The sequence below is a fragment of the Rhinatrema bivittatum genome, chromosome 5, assembly GCF_901001135.1.
Source record: "Rhinatrema bivittatum chromosome 5, aRhiBiv1.1, whole genome shotgun sequence".
NCBI lineage: Eukaryota > Metazoa > Chordata > Amphibia > Gymnophiona > Rhinatrematidae > Rhinatrema > Rhinatrema bivittatum.
Genome location: NC_042619.1, coordinates 3845543 through 3865696, shown reverse-complemented (window position 1 = coordinate 3865696; position 20154 = coordinate 3845543). Strand labels below are relative to the sequence as shown.

At 46.1% G+C, this 20154-nt stretch overlaps 1 protein-coding gene across 2 annotated transcripts in view; it reads right to left on the bottom strand.

Moving 5' to 3' along the window:
* Nucleotides 1-20154, bottom strand: part of APBB1 (amyloid beta precursor protein binding family B member 1) — a 218342-nt gene that overhangs the window by 28722 nt on the left and 169466 nt on the right. For both annotated transcript variants that reach the window (XM_029601910.1, XM_029601912.1), the window contains 3 exons: nt 8558-8642; nt 7944-8027; nt 5736-5851 (listed from right to left, as the gene is read on the bottom strand). In XM_029601910.1, the coding sequence (XP_029457770.1) occupies nt 5736-5851; nt 7944-8027; nt 8558-8642 (285 nt within the window). The remainder of the gene's footprint in view (nt 1-5735; nt 5852-7943; nt 8028-8557; nt 8643-20154) is intronic.

Here is a 20154-nt window from a genome sequence, read left to right as displayed (position 1 = left end):
ATCAACCCATAAGGGAATCCTGGTTGCATGGCGTTTCCCCTGAGGAAAGGGTTAAGAAGGCAGAACTTGCTAATATCACTGATATATAGCCCTGACCCAACATCAGCCATCCGTATTCTCTGGAAAAGCCAAACTGTGGAGAAACTGATTATATGTGAACATGACTATTAACAGTCAACCACTCATGCTTCCAACCAATTGGAAACACTAAGCTCAGTATCCTGGGATGAACCTCATCCGGCCTCATGGCCTTGTCCACTTTCAGTTTTCCTAGCCCTTCTCAAACATTCTCTTCTGTAAACAGAGTTTCATCTACCCCATCTCCATCTACGGTCTTGTCAACCAGCAACGGTCCTTTCTCCAGGGTCTTCTTTAGAGAACACCAAACAAGTATTTGTTTAATATTTTCACCATTTCTTCATCTCTCTCCACACAGTACTCCTCAAAACCTTTCAATTTCACTATACCACTTTGGGCCTCCCTTCTTTCTCTGATATATCTGAAAAATGTTTTGTCTCCTCTCTTTACCTCTTTGGCAATTCTTTCTTCTGCTTGACTTTTAGCTTTCCTGATTTGTTTCGTCTCCCTCATTTTTAACAGATATTCTTCCTTTATGTTTCTTTTTTTTGTTTAGATCCTTTATACTTCTCGAATGCTGTTCTTTTTGGCTTAATTTTTTCAGCCAGTTCCTTAGAATCAGATCAGTTTCCTTTTCCTCTTATTCTTCTTTGCTTTCCTAACATATAGATTTTGTGCCTTTGTAATAATTGCTCCTTTTAATTTGGCCCACTGTTCCACCTCACCCATTTTCTCCCAGTCTTCCAGTTCTTCCTCCAGGTACATCCCCTTTTTGACAAAGTCCGTATTTGTGAAAGTCAAAACTTGGATCTTTGTGTGACTTCTCTGTATCCTACTAGATCGAGGATCACACCTTCCCTCGTGGTAAGGTGACCAAAATGAGATCTTTCTTTTGGAAGCCCATAGCATCACTCTCCCCACTGTCCATACAGAGTGTCTTCAGGGTCAGAGTTAACAGACTCAGCAACTCATCTTTGTGAAAAAAAAACCCCCAAAACCCGGAGTACAGTCCGATGCGGTTCCAAATCAGGTGGAATCTCTCCCTCTTCCAGATGGAAGAAACCCAAGTCCCTATTGGAGTCATCCGACGTATCATGACCCACATCCCCTTGAACATTACCAGGGACAGCTTCCTGTGGCGCTTGCAAACAGTAGCTGAAAAGTGGGAATCCCGAGTACGCAAACCCTTCTTAATAGGTTGCTTTGCTTATGCTAGGCACCCCTGCAGAAAAAGACTGCAGGCCCTACAAAAATTCCATCCAGAAAAAGAAGGATGAAGCCATACCAGGGCCCATAGAGCCAAACTTGACATTCTCTGATCCTTCTCTCGGAGATGTCTCTGCCACTGGGAACAAGGGGGAAGGGAAATAACCACTGTGTCGCCTTCTGCCTCACTCTCCTCTGGAGTCACTAAAGTCTGAGGGGATAGCCCAACCACAGCAAAATCCGTAGTAGCCAATTGCCTTAAGCAGCCAAACAGCGCTGACAGAGGTGCAGAGAAAGCAATGGCTGGATTGGCCTTATATGGCAAGCCTTAAAGAGCAAGGTGCTTATTAGACCTTTTTGTCCCCGGTGCCATCATTTTCCTCCACTGGGCTCTAGGCAGCCTTCTGCATGCCAACCAAAAGTGCTCGGGAGTACATGATCAAATATACGTCCAAAAGTAGACCACGGTCGTACGCATACAAGTACTCCCATGCACAAACACAAGCCACAACCTTATGCACACAAGTACCTGCACATGTGCGCTCCAAACTCAGTACACTGCGGCATGGCGAAAATGTGTGCACACACCTGCATGCAGGAAAAATTGTCGCCACAGCCTATCACGCAGCTGATAGTACTGAACCTGAGTGTTATGGTTTTGAGGTGTTGAATGGATTCTTGGGTGCTGCGGTGATGGCCACTCCCATGGGGAGAAGCCCCGTGAGGAACCGCAGTACTAGGCTAGACTCTATACATGCAGACACAGAGAATTTGTATTTATTATACAGCTTGGTGGTTTCCAGGGAGCGGCAGCAGTGAGGTAACCCAGTAAAAGTAGTCCAGGGGTCCTCAGCAGAGGAGGCCAGTCCCACGTTCGAGTAGATGGTAGGCAGCACAGGGTAGTAGAGGAAGTCCCGGATGCAGACTCCCAGCGCTGAAGCTTAAGGTGAGTCAGACTGACAAGGTTAGTTACTCATAAGAACATAAGAAAATGCCATACTGGGTCAGACCAAGGGTCCATCAAGTCCAGCATCCTGCTTCCAACAGTGGCCAATCCAGGCCACAAGAACCTGGCAAGTACCCAAAAACTAAGTCTATTCCATGTTACCATTGCTAATGGCAGTGGCTATTCTCTAAGTGAACTTAATAGCAGGTAATGGACTTCTCCTCCAAGAACTTATCCAATCCTTTTTTAAACACAGCTATACTAACTGCACTAACCACATCCTCTGGCAACAAATTCCAGAGTTTAATTGTGCGTTGAGTAAAAAAAGAACTTTCTCTCATTAGTTTTAAATGTGCCCCATGCTAACTTCATGGAGTGTCTCCTAGTCTTTCTACTATCCGAAGAGTAAATAACCGATTCACATCTACCCATTCTAGACCTCTCATGATTTTAAACATCTCTATCATATCCCCCCTCAGCCGTCTCTTCTCCAAGCTGAAAAGTCCTAACCTCTTTAGTCTTTCCTCATAGGGGAGCTGTTCCATTCCCCTTATCATTTTGGTAGCCCTTCTCTGTACCTTCTCCATCGCAATTATATCTTTTTTGAGATGTGGCGACCAGAATTGTACACAGTATTCAAGGTGCGGTCTCACCATGGAGCGATACAGAGGCACTGAAGTAGATAGCTTTATTTATGAAGATCCTGGCAGGCAGAAGTAGTTGAATTGTAGGCACCAAGGTAGGGAGAGCAGGCCCTTGAGGAGCGAGTACCCGATATCCCAGATAGGTACCTGAAAGAAAGCATAAGGGCCCCCGAGGAGCGGGTACCCAGGTTAGTGGTGAATGACCCTGAAGGGCAGAGAGAGCTTCCAGCGGCAGCAAGGAAGCGGCACAGCAGCTTAGACCGGATAAGTCCAATCCAATCCTTGCTAACTCAGTTTGTTAGCAAACGATGGGCAGGCTAAATACCCGGATGGCGCGACGTCACTCGGAGGGGACGCCCCTGAGGTTCCCGCCATGATGTGGATAAAGACGTGGGTGGCGTGCACGCGCGCACCCTAGGAGGCCCTCAGGAGAAACATAGCGAACACCATCGCCACTGCCGTTCCGGGGACGCTGGAGAGAGCGGCATGAAGACGCGGCAGCAGCAGCCATCTTCCTAAGGCTTGAGGAGAGAGAAGGAAGAAAGCTGAGGCACAGAGGTCGAAGCCATCTGAGACTGACGGACGCAACACTGAGGAGCGGGGCCTAGCCAAAGTCTGCTCAACTCGCTGAATCCGAGTCGCCTCTGCTCTACCCTAACTCCCCACTGCAGGGGTCTATGTACTAGGGCTGACGTCAGATTGAAATCTGATCCGTCTCCCACTGCTAACAGGAGTGCACTATGCCCATTGGTCCTGAGTCCATCTGCTACACGCTAGGAAATAAGGAATTAAAGTAATCAATAACAGAAAAAAGCATTTGGAGCACCGTTCTGAAATCTGAAAGTTTGAGGTTTTAGTCTGCTTTCGGGGGGGGGGGGGGTAGGGTTGTTCACCATGCGGAAGCCGCCGGAGCAGATGCACCGGTGCTGCCAGAGCTACGTTCCCCCTTCTGGGGGCACACAGCGGCAGAAGCCTTCCCCACTGCACAGCCTGATGCCTCCTGGGCTGACCAGACCACCTGGCTGGCTGCTTAGACACTACTGCTGAGCCTCTCCCACGCTCCTCCTCTTTTCTTTTTTTACTTAAAGGGACCACAGCAGAGCTACCAAAGGAAAGGGAAAAAGAAAAGACCCCCAACGGGGGAATACTTCACTGAATCCCAGCAGGCAGGAGGGGACTTCAGGCCCCACTAAGGGAACCAGTCCCCTGGCTGTTAGTGGTCCCAGGGGTCATGGGCTAAAAACTGCCAGGGGTGGCCCTCAACATGAACCTGGAACCTCGGGGAGCAGAAAACCGCCGAACACCAGATCAGCCAGGACTGCAGGTTAACACCTCTACCATCTGCTGGAGCCAGAGAAATACTGAGGGACGACTGCAGGTGGCGCTCTCGGATATGTAACCGTGCCCAAAGGTTTGTTGTCTGCCTCCATCTGCTGGTGGGGATGAATAAGCGCTCTGCTCTGGACTGATCTGGGGATGGTTCAGGAACCAGACATTTTAAGGTGTGTTTTTTTATTTACATACACACCTTTCTTAGTAGCTGTCAGGGATAATTTGGAATCTTAGTTCAATAAGTTCTTTATTTAAAGGCACCTGGGCTACTTTTGGCTTTATTGGAACCTCTCTATCAGGATGCTCTCACTCGTCCTCTGAACCATGGCTTTCCCCCCTTGTTCTAGTTTAAAAGCTACTGCATCTCCCTTTTTAAACATTAGCACCAGCAGCCAGGTCCCTCCCTGGTTAAGCTGGAGCCCATCCTTTCTGAACAGAAGCTGTGCATCTTCCTTTTCAGATTAATAGTAAACAAGACTATCTTGGGGGTTCTTATCTGCTTCTGTCTAATGCAGAGACAACTCGAGGGATCTGGAATCCAGGACGTTGTCTTTCCCCGTCACATATTGTATGTAGCTTTTAGAGTCATTCTCTGAGAGATCTGCCTTCTTCCTGACACAGAAGTGATTCAGTTCCTTCCTGCTTATTTAGATAAACCAGAGTTGTTACAGGTGCTCCCCAGGGACAGCAGGATGGTAGTCCTCACACATGGGAGACATCATCAGATGGAGCCCAGCAAAGAAAAGTCCTACTGGATATGTTCAGCCTGCTGTACTGCTATGCATCCATGCGGGGTCCCCTGGAGTCTCTAATTTAGCTTAATTATGGAGAAGTCAAATCTAAGTGAGTTTTGCAAGGTCTATCATCCTGCTGTCCTCGAGAGCACCTGTTACAGGTAAACAACTTTGCTTTCTCTGATGACAAGCAGAATGGCAGTTCTCACACATGGGAATCCCTAGCTGCAGGCTGACAAACAAAAAAGGGCAAAACGCAAAATATTGTTAACAGGCAAAAATTGTTATTGGGGCAAGAAACCATTTCTGTTTCTTTAACAGGGGCAGCCTGGAACAAAAAACCAGGCTCTAGGAAGGATGGTATTGGGTTCATTGGACAAACCTATTGTTACATCGGGAGTCCCTAATGCAAACAATAATGACGTGATGAGAATGTGTGGAGAGAAAGAGAGGCAGGGAAGCCTTGAATGGTGGGCACTGTGTGGAAATGTAGGCTTTTCTGCGCTCCGAGCAACCTTTTCCACTTTGGCATCATTGGATGGAGAAAATTATTTTTAGCTGTGTAAATCACTTTGGAAAATGTCCTCTCCATGCAAGGTTTTCATGAAGCAGAACTAGCAACTCTACGATCAAGTAAAGACTGGCTTTTTAGTATCTGAGCTTTACAGAAGTTGCAATTGTACATCACCAGCATCTTAAAATAACACATATTGCCCAGAGAAAGAAAACAATGCCTGAAATGGCAATATCCAGTCAGAAATGTTAGCCTCATCATGCTGAGGGCACCAGGCTTACCTGCTCCTGCAGGATGGTAAGGGTAGCAGATGCCACATCAACATATACTGGCATCCAATCTAGTCTGTTGCTTGTGGTCAGCACAGTATCTAAAACAGTATTTACTGTATCCATCCCTGAAAAATCCAAGGGCACAGTAACATAACTAGATAATAAATGTAAACATCTGACAGTGCTCTTCACACAAGCCCCTGGATATACACTCAAAACTAGATTCGTTGGATTCTGAATCAGATTCCACCTTTCAGAGACTTCAAGTGGATTACATTCAGGTATTGTAGGTACACAATGGTCACTATCTGCGCCCATCTCCCGTGTGTCTTCCCATTGCTTTCACTGCTTTCAACCATCACACAAAATCCATCTCTAATCCTTCCACTGCCTGCAACATCACTCAAAACCCATGTCTCCAACCCTTCCACTGTCAACGACCATCAAACAAAACCCATGTCTCCAACCCTTTTATTGACTGCGACCACCATACAAAACCCCTGTGTCTGCAACCTTTCAAGTGCCTACAACCATCACACAAAACCTCTCTCTAACCCTTCCATTGACTGCAATCACCATACAAAATCTCTGTTTCCAACCCTTCCACTACCTGGGACCATCACACAAAACCCCTGTGTGTCTCCAACCCTTGTACTAGCAGTAAACATCACACAAAGCCCATATCTCCAACCCCTCACTGTCTGTGATCACCACACAAAACCCCTAAGCATCTCCAGCCTTTTCAGTGACTGTGACTATCTCACAGACCAATGCATGCTTCCAACCCTTCCACTACCTACAGCCACCATACAAAACCCTTCCACTGTCTGTGACCATCACACAAAACCTGTCTCCAACCCTTCCACTGAATGCAATTGTTACACAGACCCCCCCCTACTTCCTCCAACCCTTCCACTGCATGTGCCCTTCACACAAACACTGCACAACTGCAACCCTTCTACTGCATGCACCCATTAAACATTCCAACCCTTCTATTGAGTGTGCACATTACATATATCCCTGTATGCATCCACCACATCCCATGTATGTGCCCATCACACAGAAATCTCAATCCCTTCCACTGCATATACTCACACAAACACTGCACAACTGCAACCCTTCTACTGCATGCACCCATTAGACATTCCAACCCTTCTATTGAGTGTGCCCATTACATATATCCCTGTATGCATCCACCACATCCCATGTATGTGCCCATCTCACAGAAATCTCAATCCCTTCCACTGCATATACTCACACAAACACTGCACAACTGCAACCCTTCTACTGCATGCACCCATTAAACATTCCAACCCTTCTATTGAGTGTGCACATTACATATATCCCTGTATGCATCCACCACATCCCATGTATGTGCCCATCACACAGAAATCTCAATCCCTTCCACTGCATATACTCACACAAACACTGCACAACTGCAACCCTTCTACTGCATGCACCCATTAGACATTCCAACCCTTCTATTGAGTGTGCCCATTACATATATCCCTGTATGCATCCACCACATCCCATGTATGTGCCCATCACACAGAAATCTCAATCCCTTCCACTGCATATACTCACACAAACACTGCACAACTGCAACCCTTCTACTGCATGCACCCATTAAACATTCCAACCCTTCTATTGAGTGTGCCCATTACATATATCCCTGTATGCATCCACCACATCCTCTGTATGTGCCCATCGCACAGAAATCTCAATCCCTTCCACTGCATGTGCCCTTCACACAAATACTGCACAACTGCAACCCTTCTACTGCATGCACCCATTAAACATTCCAACCCTTCTATTGAGTGTGCCCATTACATATATCCCTGTATGCATCCACCACATCCCATGTATGTGCCCATCACACAGAAATCTCAATCCCTTCCACTGCATGTGCTCTTCACACAAACACTGCACAACTGCAACCCTTCTACTGCATGCACCCATTAAACATTCCAACCCTTCTATTGAGTGTGCACATTACATATATCCCTGTATGCATCCACCACATCCCCTGTTTGTGCCCATCACACAAATTTCGATGTCTCAATCCCTTCCACTGCATATACTCACAGAAACCCCTGCATGGACCCATATACAGCACCCTGATTGCCTCATCATTTCCCCTACAAGGGTCCATGGCACAAACATTTCAATGCTTTAACATCTTTCCGTCTAAGATTTATACAATATTCAGGGTCATACCTACGGGTTTGTTGACAGGGATATTTCCCAAATAAAACACTTGGAACCGCTGGAAAGACTCGTTCTTTGGAGCTGGGAATTCAACTGTAGAGAAAGAGTGAGCAAGATTAAACATGTACAGAGTAACCTGCTCCTTGACAGACTGAAAATGAGATTCTAAAAATAAGTCACCTGTACAACAAACAAGCACAGTGCTCTTGTTCACATCAGAAACATAATGCATCATCCCAGAGCCATTGCCAGGAGATTTCATCCCAACACCACACACATGTAGAGGGTATCCAGTCCCCATGCCACTGCCAGAAGATATCGCCCCATCATCACACACAATGTGTGCAGGGTGTCCCACCCCGATGTCACTACCAGGAGATATCATCCCAACCCCACACGCAGAAGGTACAGGGTGGTCCGTTTCAATTTCATGAGATGACATCCAAACCTAGTGATTAGAGTAGCAGGCTGAGACCCAGTGAAACCAGGGATCAATGACAGTGAGTAGGTAGGGAAGGCCAGGGAGTGAGTGGGTAGAAATGGGATGCGGCAATAGAAGTACCGGGGCAGTGAGAAGGAAGAAGAGGCAGTATAATCGAGTATTGTTTCCGAGAAAAACTTACCTTGGAATGGAACATCCACCAACTTGGAGTGATCGAGGAACAGCCCATTGACCAAGGAACGAGCACTCCGTCTCTCTGCCATGATCTAATGAATGAAACATCACGGTAAGAAAGAGAGAGCAGAGCTGTTTCCCTGTAACAACTGTTCTCCAAGGCCAGCAAGTTGTCAGTCCTCACACATAGGGTAACATCATCTGATGGAGTCCAGCACAGAAAACTTTTGTCAAAGTTTCTAGAACTTTGTGCCTCACTGAATTTGCACTTGCATGCCACATGTCCACGCAGGATCCGTTCAGTCTTGTATTTTAGCATTAGTAAACAGGGGAGGTGGGTGGGTTTCATGAGACTAATGTCCTGCTGTCCTCAGAGAACACTTGTTACAGGTAAGCAATTCTGCTTTCTCCAAGAACAAGCAGGATGGCAGTCCTCATACATAGGGAATCCCTAGTTTCAGGCTGCCCCCAATGAATAAAGGGAGAAGAAACAAGTGCCAACTGGCTCAACAATATTTTTTGTCAGCAACAAACCTTTTTTCCATTTTGTTCTTAACTTTTGATGGGCTTCAGTCTCTCTAGGTAGAAGGCCAAGGCTCTTTTGCAGTCCAGACTGTGCAATGCTTGTTCTCCTTGGTAGACACGTGGCCTGAGAAAAAATGTTGCAAGGACGCTTGACTGGTTAAGATGGAATTCCATCATCTTGGGCAGAGATTTAGGATGGGTGCATAAGATCACACTCATGATAAAATTTAGTATAAGGTGGATAAGTTACTACAGCCTGGATATCACAGATCCTGTGCGCCGAAGTGACCACCACCAAAAACACTTATCTTCCAAATCAGGTACTTCAGGTCACAGGTATGCAGTGGTTCAAAGGGAGTTTTCATTAGCTGGGACAGAATCACACTGAGATCCCAAGATACAGCAGGAGACCTGATGGAAGGTTTCAAATGAAGCAGGCCCTGCATTAAGTAGACAACTAAAGGCTGCACAGATATGAGCTTACCGTCCACACAGTGATGGTAGGTGCCAATTGCACTAAGGTAAACTTTTATGGCCTTGGTCTTGAGACCAAACTTGGTCAAATGTAGCTATGATAGAGGTCTATAAAATAATGAGAGAAGTGGAACAAGTAACCGTGAATCAATTGTCTACTCTTTCAAAAAATACAAAGACTGTGGCACAAAATGATGTTACTAAGTTGTACATTTAAAACTAATAAGAGAAAATATTTTTTTACTCAGTGCATAATTAAGCTGTGGAATTCATTGCCAGAGGACATGGTGACAGCTTTTAGTGCAGCTGCATTTAAACAAGGATTGGACAAGTTCCTGGAGAAAATGTCCATAAGCCATTATTAAGGTGGAATTGCAGGAATCCATTGCTGATCCCTGGCAAGGCAGCATGGAATATATCTATCTATCCTTTGGAATCCTGCCAGGTATTTGCGACCTGGATGGGCCATTGTTGGAAACAGGATAGTGGCCTTTATTGACCTTAAGTCTGACCCAGTAGGGCAATCTTATGTAATCAAGAAGATTTTGTGTGGAACAGGAAAAGGATCTTTTGCACACACAACACAGCATACCTCCTCCACTTGAATCCATAGGATTATCTAGTGGAATACTTGCTTAAAGCAGAAAACTCAACACACATCATCAGATAACTCGAGAGGTTGCAAAGTGAACCTCTCTCAACATCCAAGCAGTGAGTGACAGGGCCTTGACATTGGGATTGTGAAACTTGCCCTGATCATGAGTGATGAGATGTGGGAAAGTTCCCAGTCTGATCAGTTCCCTGCTGGACATCTCCCAGATGAGCGGAAACCAGATCTGTCTCAGCCAAAAGGGGTCTATGAGAATCATGGTCCTCCTGCTATCTTGAGCTTCAGTATTTTCACTACTAATGAAATTGGAGGATACACATACATCAGTCACCTGCGCCAATCTAGACCAAAGGCATCCAAGACTAGTTTGCTGCATACCCTCTCTCTGGAAAAGAAGAATGAGACCTTCCCGTTTCAAGTGGACATAAACAGATCCACCAATTGTGTGTCCAGAGGCAGAAAATTGGATTTGCTACCCCTGGTTGAGGGACCACTCATATGGTTCCAAGGACCGACTCAATCTGTCCACAAGGACATTCTCCACACCCGCCAGGTACGTGGCCCTGATTACCATAACTTGAGAGATGGCCCAGTCTCACAACTGAACGGCCTCCAGACACAGGAGATATGTACCTCCCTGCTTGGTGATGTAGTACATTTTAAGCTTTGTTGGAAAACCGATCTCTGAAAACCTTTACAGAATACTGAATTGGCTACAGCCCTACGAAATTTATCTGATATAACTTTTCCTGACTGGACCACAAACCCTGGATGCAGAGTCCCTCTACATGAACTCCCCAGCCCAGGTCGGATGCATCCGTCATGAGCACAATTTGGACTGGAGAAATTTGGAAGAGGAATCCTCTGATCAGATTAGAAATACCTCGCCATCAGGACAAAGAGTCCCTGAGTGGTCATGTGACATGGATGCGATCCCATAAGTCTTGAATGGCCTGCAGCCACTTAGATCTTACAGTCCACCAGTCTCCTCATATGGCGATGTGCTATGGGAGTAAAATGCACCATTGATGCCATGAGACCAAACAGCTCCAATATGTGCAAAGCTGTTGTCTGTTGACTCATTTGTATCTCTTCCCCTGTGGAAGCCTTTTGTTGCAGAAGGAAGGCTTTTGCCCGAGTTGTGTCTGTTATGTTTGCCAGCTCGCGAGTCAGCCCATGAGCCAGCGCACTCACCCAGGGACACCATTCAGCCGTTTGGCATGACGCCACTCCTCTGCCTCTTTCCAATGTGACTAGGCACCAGTGTGAGGGACTCATGCTAATTTAATGGGCCCGCGGTGGGAAAAGGCTTTTGGGGCACGATGATGACATCAGATGCCAGGATCTATATAAAGGAGGTGCTAACTCTCATTCCTCGCCTCTGTAACAGGTCGATTACCCCTGGTAATGTAAGTAGCTGCTTTGTAGCCTTGTCTTCAGCCTGCCCAGTCTTATCTTCGCTTCCAGCCTTGTCTTCAACCTGCCAAGCCTTTTCATCTTCCAGCCTTATCTTCAGCATGCCCAGCCTTTTCATCTTCCAGCCTTCTCCTCATCCTGCCCGATCTTATCTTTGTCTTCCAGGCTTGTCCTGTGTCTTCAACCCTATCCAGTCTTGTCCTTATGTTCTTGTCTGCTTACCCTTGGTACAGACCATAGCCTGTTATCTGACCATACTTGTCTGCCACCTGCCTTGACCATAGCCTGTGGTCTGACCATCCTTGCTAGGACCTATATAAAAAAGGTGCTGACTCTCATTCCTTGCCTCAGCAATGAGTCGACTACCCGTTGGTAGTGTAAGTTGCTGCTTCTGAGCCTTGCTGCCCAGCCTCGTCTACAGCCTCTTCCATGTCTTTAGCCCCAACCAGCCTTGCCCTTCTCTTCTACCTGCCTATCTTCGATACCAACCATAACCTGTGATCTAACCTTCTTTGTCTGCTGCCTGCCTCGACCATAGCCTATAACCACCGACCACCCTCCTTGCTGCAGCTATGACCACAGCCTTATTGGAGCCTCTCTTCAGCAGTCACCCCAGAGACTATCACCTAAGACCTGCCTGTCCCTGGAATACAAAGACTCAACCCAAAGGGAAATGTGGTAAAGGCGAAGGTCCAGCTCAGTCTCTTCACAGTCTGCTCCACCAGTTGGCAGTGAAGACCTACTGGGCATTCAGGTTGTGTCAACCTCTCTCCAACACAATGGTCCACAATCCTAACAGTGTCTAGAAAAGCTCCAATAAACTCCAATTGAGGTGACAGGCTCAGATGAGACTTAGGATAGTTGACAAAAAACCCTAGTAACTCCATACGCATCAATTTCTCAGCTCCTGCCCAAGATGCGCTCTTAACCAGCCAATCGACAAGATAGGGATATACATGAACCTCAAAGTCTGTGTTAAGTGCACCACCACCACAGCTAACCATTTGGTGAAGATACATGGAGCAGCTGCTAGCCCAAAGAGCAGAATGCAGTATTGGAGGTGACACTCTCCCACCATGAATCGGAGATATTTCCTGTGACTTGGGAAAAATCTTTGTGAAAGTAAACATCCTTTAGATCAAGAGAGTTTACCCAATCCTCTTTTTGAAGAAAGTGGATTAAGGTGTCCAGTGAAACCATCTTGAACTTTTCTCTTGAAATGAATTTGTTCAAGTCCTTTGGATTTAGGATGGGATGGAGTCCTTCTGTTTCTTTGGAATCAGGAAAACAGTAAAATCCCCACCATCTTTGCCTTCGTGGAGCAGGCTCAACTGTAATGGCCAATAAGAGGAGGAGAGTTCCTTCTGAAGCAGTTCATGTCATTATGAGCGATCCCGACTGTGGTCTGGGGCAAATTTGGCAGGAGATGCAATAGGTTTAATCTGTACCCTTTCCTTATGATCCTGAAAATCAACATCTCCAAAGTTACACGAGGCCACTAGTTTACATAAAACCATGACCTCCCTCTGACTGGAAGGTCCTCTGGCCCAGGTAGCACAATACTAGGCTATGTTTTCCCTTATCTAGACAAAACCCCATCCCAGGTATGAACTGGGGTGCAGTCTGGAGTTTAGACACACTCTGTCATCTCTGGCAGGCACAACCTAGAAGAGGAGGCTGGGTCTTGAGTGCCAGTGGAAAGCTGCTAGAATGTTGTTCAGTGATTCTATGTGACCACATCCTTCACTCTGTCTTCGAAGAGATACTCTCCTGTCCACCAGAGACTGGAGGGTGTCTTGCTGCTTTTGGGGAAGCTGCTTAGCCACCCCCTACATTTGCTTCAGCAAGTCCCACATATACTGGCCCATGAAGCACTGGTAGGAAGCTATGAGCACCTTGGGTATAGCCCCCTGAAAAACCTCTCCCCCAAAGGTACCGGGGGTTCTAGAGTCCTTCCCCAGGGGGCATCGAGGAATGAGTTCTCTTGGCCTACTTGAGAGCGGATTAGATTACCACAGATTTTCGAATCTGGTAGCCTTTTGGATGATGCAGATCATATCTGCCTTTTTATTAAAAGGAGTCACAGAAAGGTGTTTCTCCCACATCCTCAAATGCATCACCTGAAGGATTTCATGGACTGGGATTGCCATTTCTTCCCTAGGGGAGTCTATGAAAGGAGGATATCCAGCATTTCATTCCTAGTTCCATCCTCCATTTGTAAAATATTTTTGTCCTTACATTTCAAAGCCAGATTAAGTCTGTAGTAAAGACAGGCTTTTCAAAATTGCGTTTATTAAGGGGCTTAAAATCACTACTACCTGGATACAATTTTAGAACAGCTGCACAGGCGATTTTGTCGTTACTACATTTCTGTAACTCAATTTATACCGGATTAAATGCTCGAGCTTTGAAGGCATTGCAGATGCTGCAAAATGCTACAGCATGAGTAATTTCAAGAAAGAAATTGAGGGAGCATATAATGCCAGAAGTATTTGATCTGCACTGGCTCCCTATAGAAAGTCACATGAAATATAAAGTTGCACTAATTATGTTTCTTTAGATTTAGCTCATGCCTTTTCATTCTAGCTCAAAACGACTTAGACTAAATACTTACAGTATCTGAATGTATTAGTCTTTAAAGTTGCTGCAATTCAATTCTCTTCCTTGGAGTAATGCGATGTTGAAAATTTACAACCCTGCCCACTTCCTCTGCTCTACTCAATGGCGTCTTCTGGATGCCCATTCAGTGTGGTGGGTGCACCTGGCAGAGTCCAAAGCGCAAACGTTTTTGATTGTGGCTCTGATGCTATGGAATTCATTACCTGTAAACCTATGATTAAAAACCTGTGTTAAATCATTTAAGGCAATGCTAAAGACTTTTATTCCAACTAGCTTATGATTGCTAGGTATTTTGAAGCTTTAGGTTTTATTTAATCCTGGTAATTTTTTGTTGGATGTTTTTAATCTGCTTCAAGTGGATATCGTGAGATTTTATTGTGTGCTTCATTCTGTGTATATTCTATGATTTTATTATATATTTTATTTTGATTTTGTGAGATTTCATTATGTTTTGATTAATGTGGATATTTTATGAATGTTATATATGTACCTTGGTATTGGCAACTAATAAATCTCTAATAAACACAAACATAAATGAATGGCTTCAGTCATTTTCTCTTCTTTCCAGTGGAGAAGAGGGGTTGAAGGGGAGCCCTATTTGCGACACCTCTTCAGAGGCATCTACTGAGTCATAGCCATTCCTCCAAGAACATCTGGAATCTGACTCACTATGGTCTATTGATGACGAGGGCGTCCTCGGTGCTCAAACCCTAGCCAAGGTCTTTGACAAGCTGGGGAAGCTTCCTCTCCCGAAGGGCTGGATAGCAACAGCATGGTGGCGGCCACTGACTCCAATCCCCTTGTATGCATCAACATTACATAGAGCCCTGGCACCAGCCACCAAGCACCCTTAAGGAATCGAGCAACAATGATGCCTGACTCATTGCTCTCAATGCCATGGCACTGAGGCTCTGCCATTCCTTCTCCAAGGCCTGCTGGATTTTTCTATCCAACTCTTCCTAGAAGAGAGCCGATGACAACACCAACTAGGAGGTAGGAGGGGTGACAAAGCCTTCCTAGGAGCTGAGAGATGGATTGGTGGCAGATACCTGGACCGGGGGAAGCTGTCCCAAGTCTCTGTTCTGTTTAGAGGATGAGTTCTCCTTGCCATAGGAGTCCTTGAGGGGGTTCTTGGCATGCACTGGACCACTCTCGCTCCCGGTATCAGATACAAATGCTGATGCTTCTTCAGCTTCCCTTGATGCTTGGCATGGGATGTCCTCGATGCTGGTGTCAAAGAGGCAAAACCTGGCCCTTTCCTTCCATCAGAAAGAGCCAGATGAAGGCCTGTCTCTGGGTTTCCTACCAGCCGGTGGCATTGAGGGAACTGACAGTACCCCCAATGCCGATGACGCTCCCTCCACAGATGCAGCGACAAGGTCCTTTGATGTCGGTGGATTGGATTTCCAGTGCCCAAAATGCTTTTCCAAGAGTTCCATTCATGACTGACATCCTTTTTGGGTCATGGCTGCACATTTGCGACATCTCTGGACATCATGTGATATCCCCAGCCACAGGAAACAACTATCATGGAGGTCCTTGATAAGAGTCCTTGCAAACCAAGAGCATCGCTGGAACCCACTAGACTAGACCAGCTGAAATAACATGGAGGTAAAGTCAAACTCAATGACAGAAGGACTAGAAAACCAGTGAGCACCAATAGCACACCACCATGGAACACTGTATTAACGGAAACTTAGAAAGATGAACGAAAAAAATTACCTAGGGTAACTAAAAGGGATAAAATTGTGTTATCATGCAACAAATGATCCCATAAATCTGGCAAACTAAGAAGGTCGAAAAAACATGATCAGACGAAACCAAAACCATGATTTGACGGCTCTGTGGAAAAAAAAACCATAGATGCATAGCATAATTGGCATAATTGCATGTACAGGTATACTCAGTGAGGCACACACAAAGGTCTAGAAAAATTTGACATAAGTTTTCTGTGCCAGATACCATTGGATGTTACCCCATGTGTGAGGACCACCATCCTGCCTGTCCTCAGAGAATTAAACCCCCCCTCCCCCCTATGTTCAGCAAAGACTAGGAAGACCCAGAGATTTGGGTGTGTAGGTCTCTTTAGAGGAGGTACATGCAGTGTGACAGTGTGCAGAGAGGGAAACCCTGGTATCTGAGGCTAAACGCTTCTTCAGAGGGAGCGGTGCATGCATTAAGTATCCAGACTAAGAGATCCTGGAACCTTGGAGCAAATTTTGGGCAAGTTGGAAGATTCTCAGTGTGTAAGCACTGCATTTCTTGGTTTGGTGCAAACTTAATTGAGGGTTGGGAGAGACTCAGCCTGAGTGTGCTGCCAGCTCCACCCAACTGCAAGGACGACATCCATAAATTGCAATTTAAGAGGGCCACGCTGCTGGTGGGTGACTCAGTAATTTAAAATGGTTGGGGGTTTGGGTTTGTTTTTTTTTATTACTGGTGGTCATGACATTTTCAGTACCAGTAGTTATGGGCAAGGGTTGATATAGCCCATTTGCTGGGGCATTTGTGACGGTGGAGCAGGTAATATAGTAGGAGGGCATACTTGTCTCCCAGATTTAGTTTTAAGACAGGGAGGGAGCGTTTTTAGGTAGTTTAGCTCTATGAGTTTGATGTATATGAATGCATGCTCTGTGGTTGAGATAAGTTTTTCCTTGCTCTCTGGCTCAAAACCAGACTTTCTTTACATAACAGAATCATGGCATTCTGGGGCAGATGCCATGGTTTTAAATCAGCTACGCCCACCAGGTTATTCATATTATCAGCATGCTAGGCATGGGCATTGGGGTGGTGATTATTTTTCAGTCAAGTTTATCAGTTAAAGTTTCCCCTCATAAACTAAACAATAGTGGTGAGAGTCTAGTAATTACTTATGGGGTAATGAACATTTGCAGTGATCTGCTGGCCACCTGGCTGGCAGATAACATCATTGGATGCTGTTTTAGATTTTATGTCTCTGCATTTATGGTATTCTAAACTAATTATTTTGGGGGATTTTAATATCCATGCGGATTGTCCAGCATCAGCTACAACACTGAGTATTTTTTTTAATAGCAATTTCAGCTATGGGTTTGGTACAGCTGGGAGATTGTCCAACCCATAGGGCAGGACATACACTTGATCTTATCTTACTCCCTAGTATTCTAGCTGATCAAAATGTTGTAACTAATATAGCTTTTTTGGAAGTTCCTTGGTCTGACCATTTTATAATGGCTGGCCCAAGGTCAAAGTATCCCGTCTTTCAGTACTATTGCTAGGTATTCATGTGGGGAAATTGATAGTGATTTATTCACTTATGAGTGGAAATTAGTTGAGGAAGAATTGGATGGCGACTCTACAGTGGATTTTGCTAATTCTTTTTTGGCATCACTAGTTAAAACAATTGATAAGGTTGCCCCTTTGAAAGTACACAGATTCACCATTTTGTAACTTGGTTTACTGCTTCATTGGTTGCCTTAAAGCGCAAAATGCACCAGGCAGAACGTCTCTGGCATAGACAGTCATCTCCTAATGCTAAGGCAAAGTATGAGCTGATAAGGTCAAAGTATAGAAGTGAATTTGGAAAACAACAAGGCAGAGTTGCTTACCTGTAACAGGTGTTCTCACAGGACAGCAGGATGGTAGTCCTCACATATGGGTGACATCATCAGGATGGAGCCCAATCACGGAACACTTTTGTCAAAGTTTCTAGAACTTTGACTGGTACCTACTGGGCATGCCCAGCACGGCACCAACCCTGCATCCAGCAGGGGTCCCCCTTCAGTCTCATCTTATAGTAAAAAATACATACAAAAAATAAAATAAGAAAACGTAAACGAACCCAACTCCGCGGGGTGGCGGGCGGGTTTCATGAGGACTAATATCCTGCTGTCCTGTAAGAACATATGGTAGTCCTCACATATGGGTGAGTACCGAGCTGAGGATGCCCGAGCAATGCACCCAAAGACGTGCAACAGGCACAACAACAGGGGTGGAAATTTGGTTAGGAGGGCATCCTGAACCCTGAATGGGTTGGTGGAAGGATGTTAGGTAGTTAAACTGAAAACAAGTTGCGTACAACAAACTGGCCAAAGATGGAATCACGCCTGCCAGCCTTATCTAAGCAATAATGGGCTGCGAATGAATGGAGAGAACTCCAGGTAGCAGCCTTACAAATATCAGCAAGCGGCACTGAACGTAGGTGCACTACTGATGTCACCATGGCCCTGACAGGGTGTGCTTTTACACGGTCTTGTAGCAGAATGCCTGCTTGCTGGTAGCAAAAAGAAATGCAGTCCACTAACCAGGAGGAGAGAGTCTGCTTTCCCACAGGATTTCCCAATTTGATGGAATCGAAAGACACAATCAACTGAATGGATTTCCTGTGGGCCGACGTGCGGTCCAGATAGAAGGCTAGAGCACGTTTGCAGTCCAAGGAATGCAGAGCCTGTTCTCCTGGGTTTGCATGGGGCCTGGGAAAAAGGTAGGTAGGATAATAGATTGGTTAATATGAAATTCCGACACTACCTCTGGTAAAAACTTAGGGTGAATGCGGAGCACTACCCTGTCATGCAGCATATTAGTGTATGACGGGTCGGTAACTAGAGCCTGCAACTCGCTAACTCTACGAGCGGATGTGATAGCGAGAAGGAAAACTACTTTCCATGTGAGATAACGGAGATCACAGGTGTGGAGAGGCTCAAACGGAGGTTTCAAGAGCCGTCCCAAAACTACGTTAAGGTCGCAAGGGGCCAGAGGGCGCAGTGGAGGCTTTAAGTGGCGCAAGCCTCTCATAAAGCGCGTTACTAAGGGTTGTGTCAAAATAGGAACATCCCCTCCGCCTTTATGAAACGTGGCTACCGCGCTGATACACACCCTGATGGAGGAAGTTTTCAGGCCTGCCTCCAACAGGTGCCAGATATAGTCCAGAAACTTCACTGTGGAACAAGTGAAGGGGTCTAAGGACATAGAGGTGCACCATACTGTAAAGCTTTTCCATTTGGAGTGGTAAGACCTTCTCGAGGAAGGCTTTCGTGAAGCTACTAGGACTCGGGACACCGACTCGGAAAGGTTAAGAGGTTGGAGTATTAACCTTTCAACATCCAGGCAGTCAGAGATAGGGCCTGGAGGTTGGGGTGGCGCAGGCATCCGTTGTTCTGAGTTATCAGAAGCAGATCCTTCCCCGGAGGAATGTGGCGGCGTACTGATAAATCCTGGAGGATTGGAAACCACACCTGGCGTAGCCAGTGAGGGGCTATCAGAATCATTACGCCTCTGTCCTTCCGTAACTTCACGAAAGTCTTCGATATGAGTGGAAGTGGAGGGTATGCATAGAGGAGACCGCTGGCCCACGAGAGGGCAAAAGCATCTCTCTGGTGTGAGTGGTGGCTGCGAGTGAGGGAGCAGAAATTTTCTACTTTGCGGTTGTGGACTGACGCAAAGAGGTCTATGTAAGGGTAACCCCAACGTTGGAATATTGAGTCCGCTACTGTGGGATTGAGAGACCACTCGTGCGGAAGAAACATGCAGCTCAACCTGTCCGCCAGTACATTGTCCTCACCCGGCAAATAGGTGGCTGTAAGGTACATTGAGTGGGCAAGGCCCATGCCCATATCTGTGCAGCTTCCTGGCACAGGAGGAAGGAGCCCGGTCCACCCTGCTTGTTGACGTACCACATCGCCTCCTGGTTGTCGGTTTGAATCAGGATGGCCTTGCTGGAAAGGCAATTCTGAAGTACCGAGAGGTATGCAGGCGGGAACCAACCAGGAATCGCGGGAAAAGCACTTACCGAGTGTCTGAGGGAACGGAACGCGATGGGGAACCCCGGTGAGGGTGAATTTAGGAAGATACACTTTGAATTTTTCCATGAGAAAAAAAGTGTGAGGAAATTTCTCACAGAACTCCTAACCGCAAGGCAACTTGCTGCGTGGAAAAAAAGAGACTGAAGGGGGATCCCGTATGGCCACAGGGTTAGTGGCATG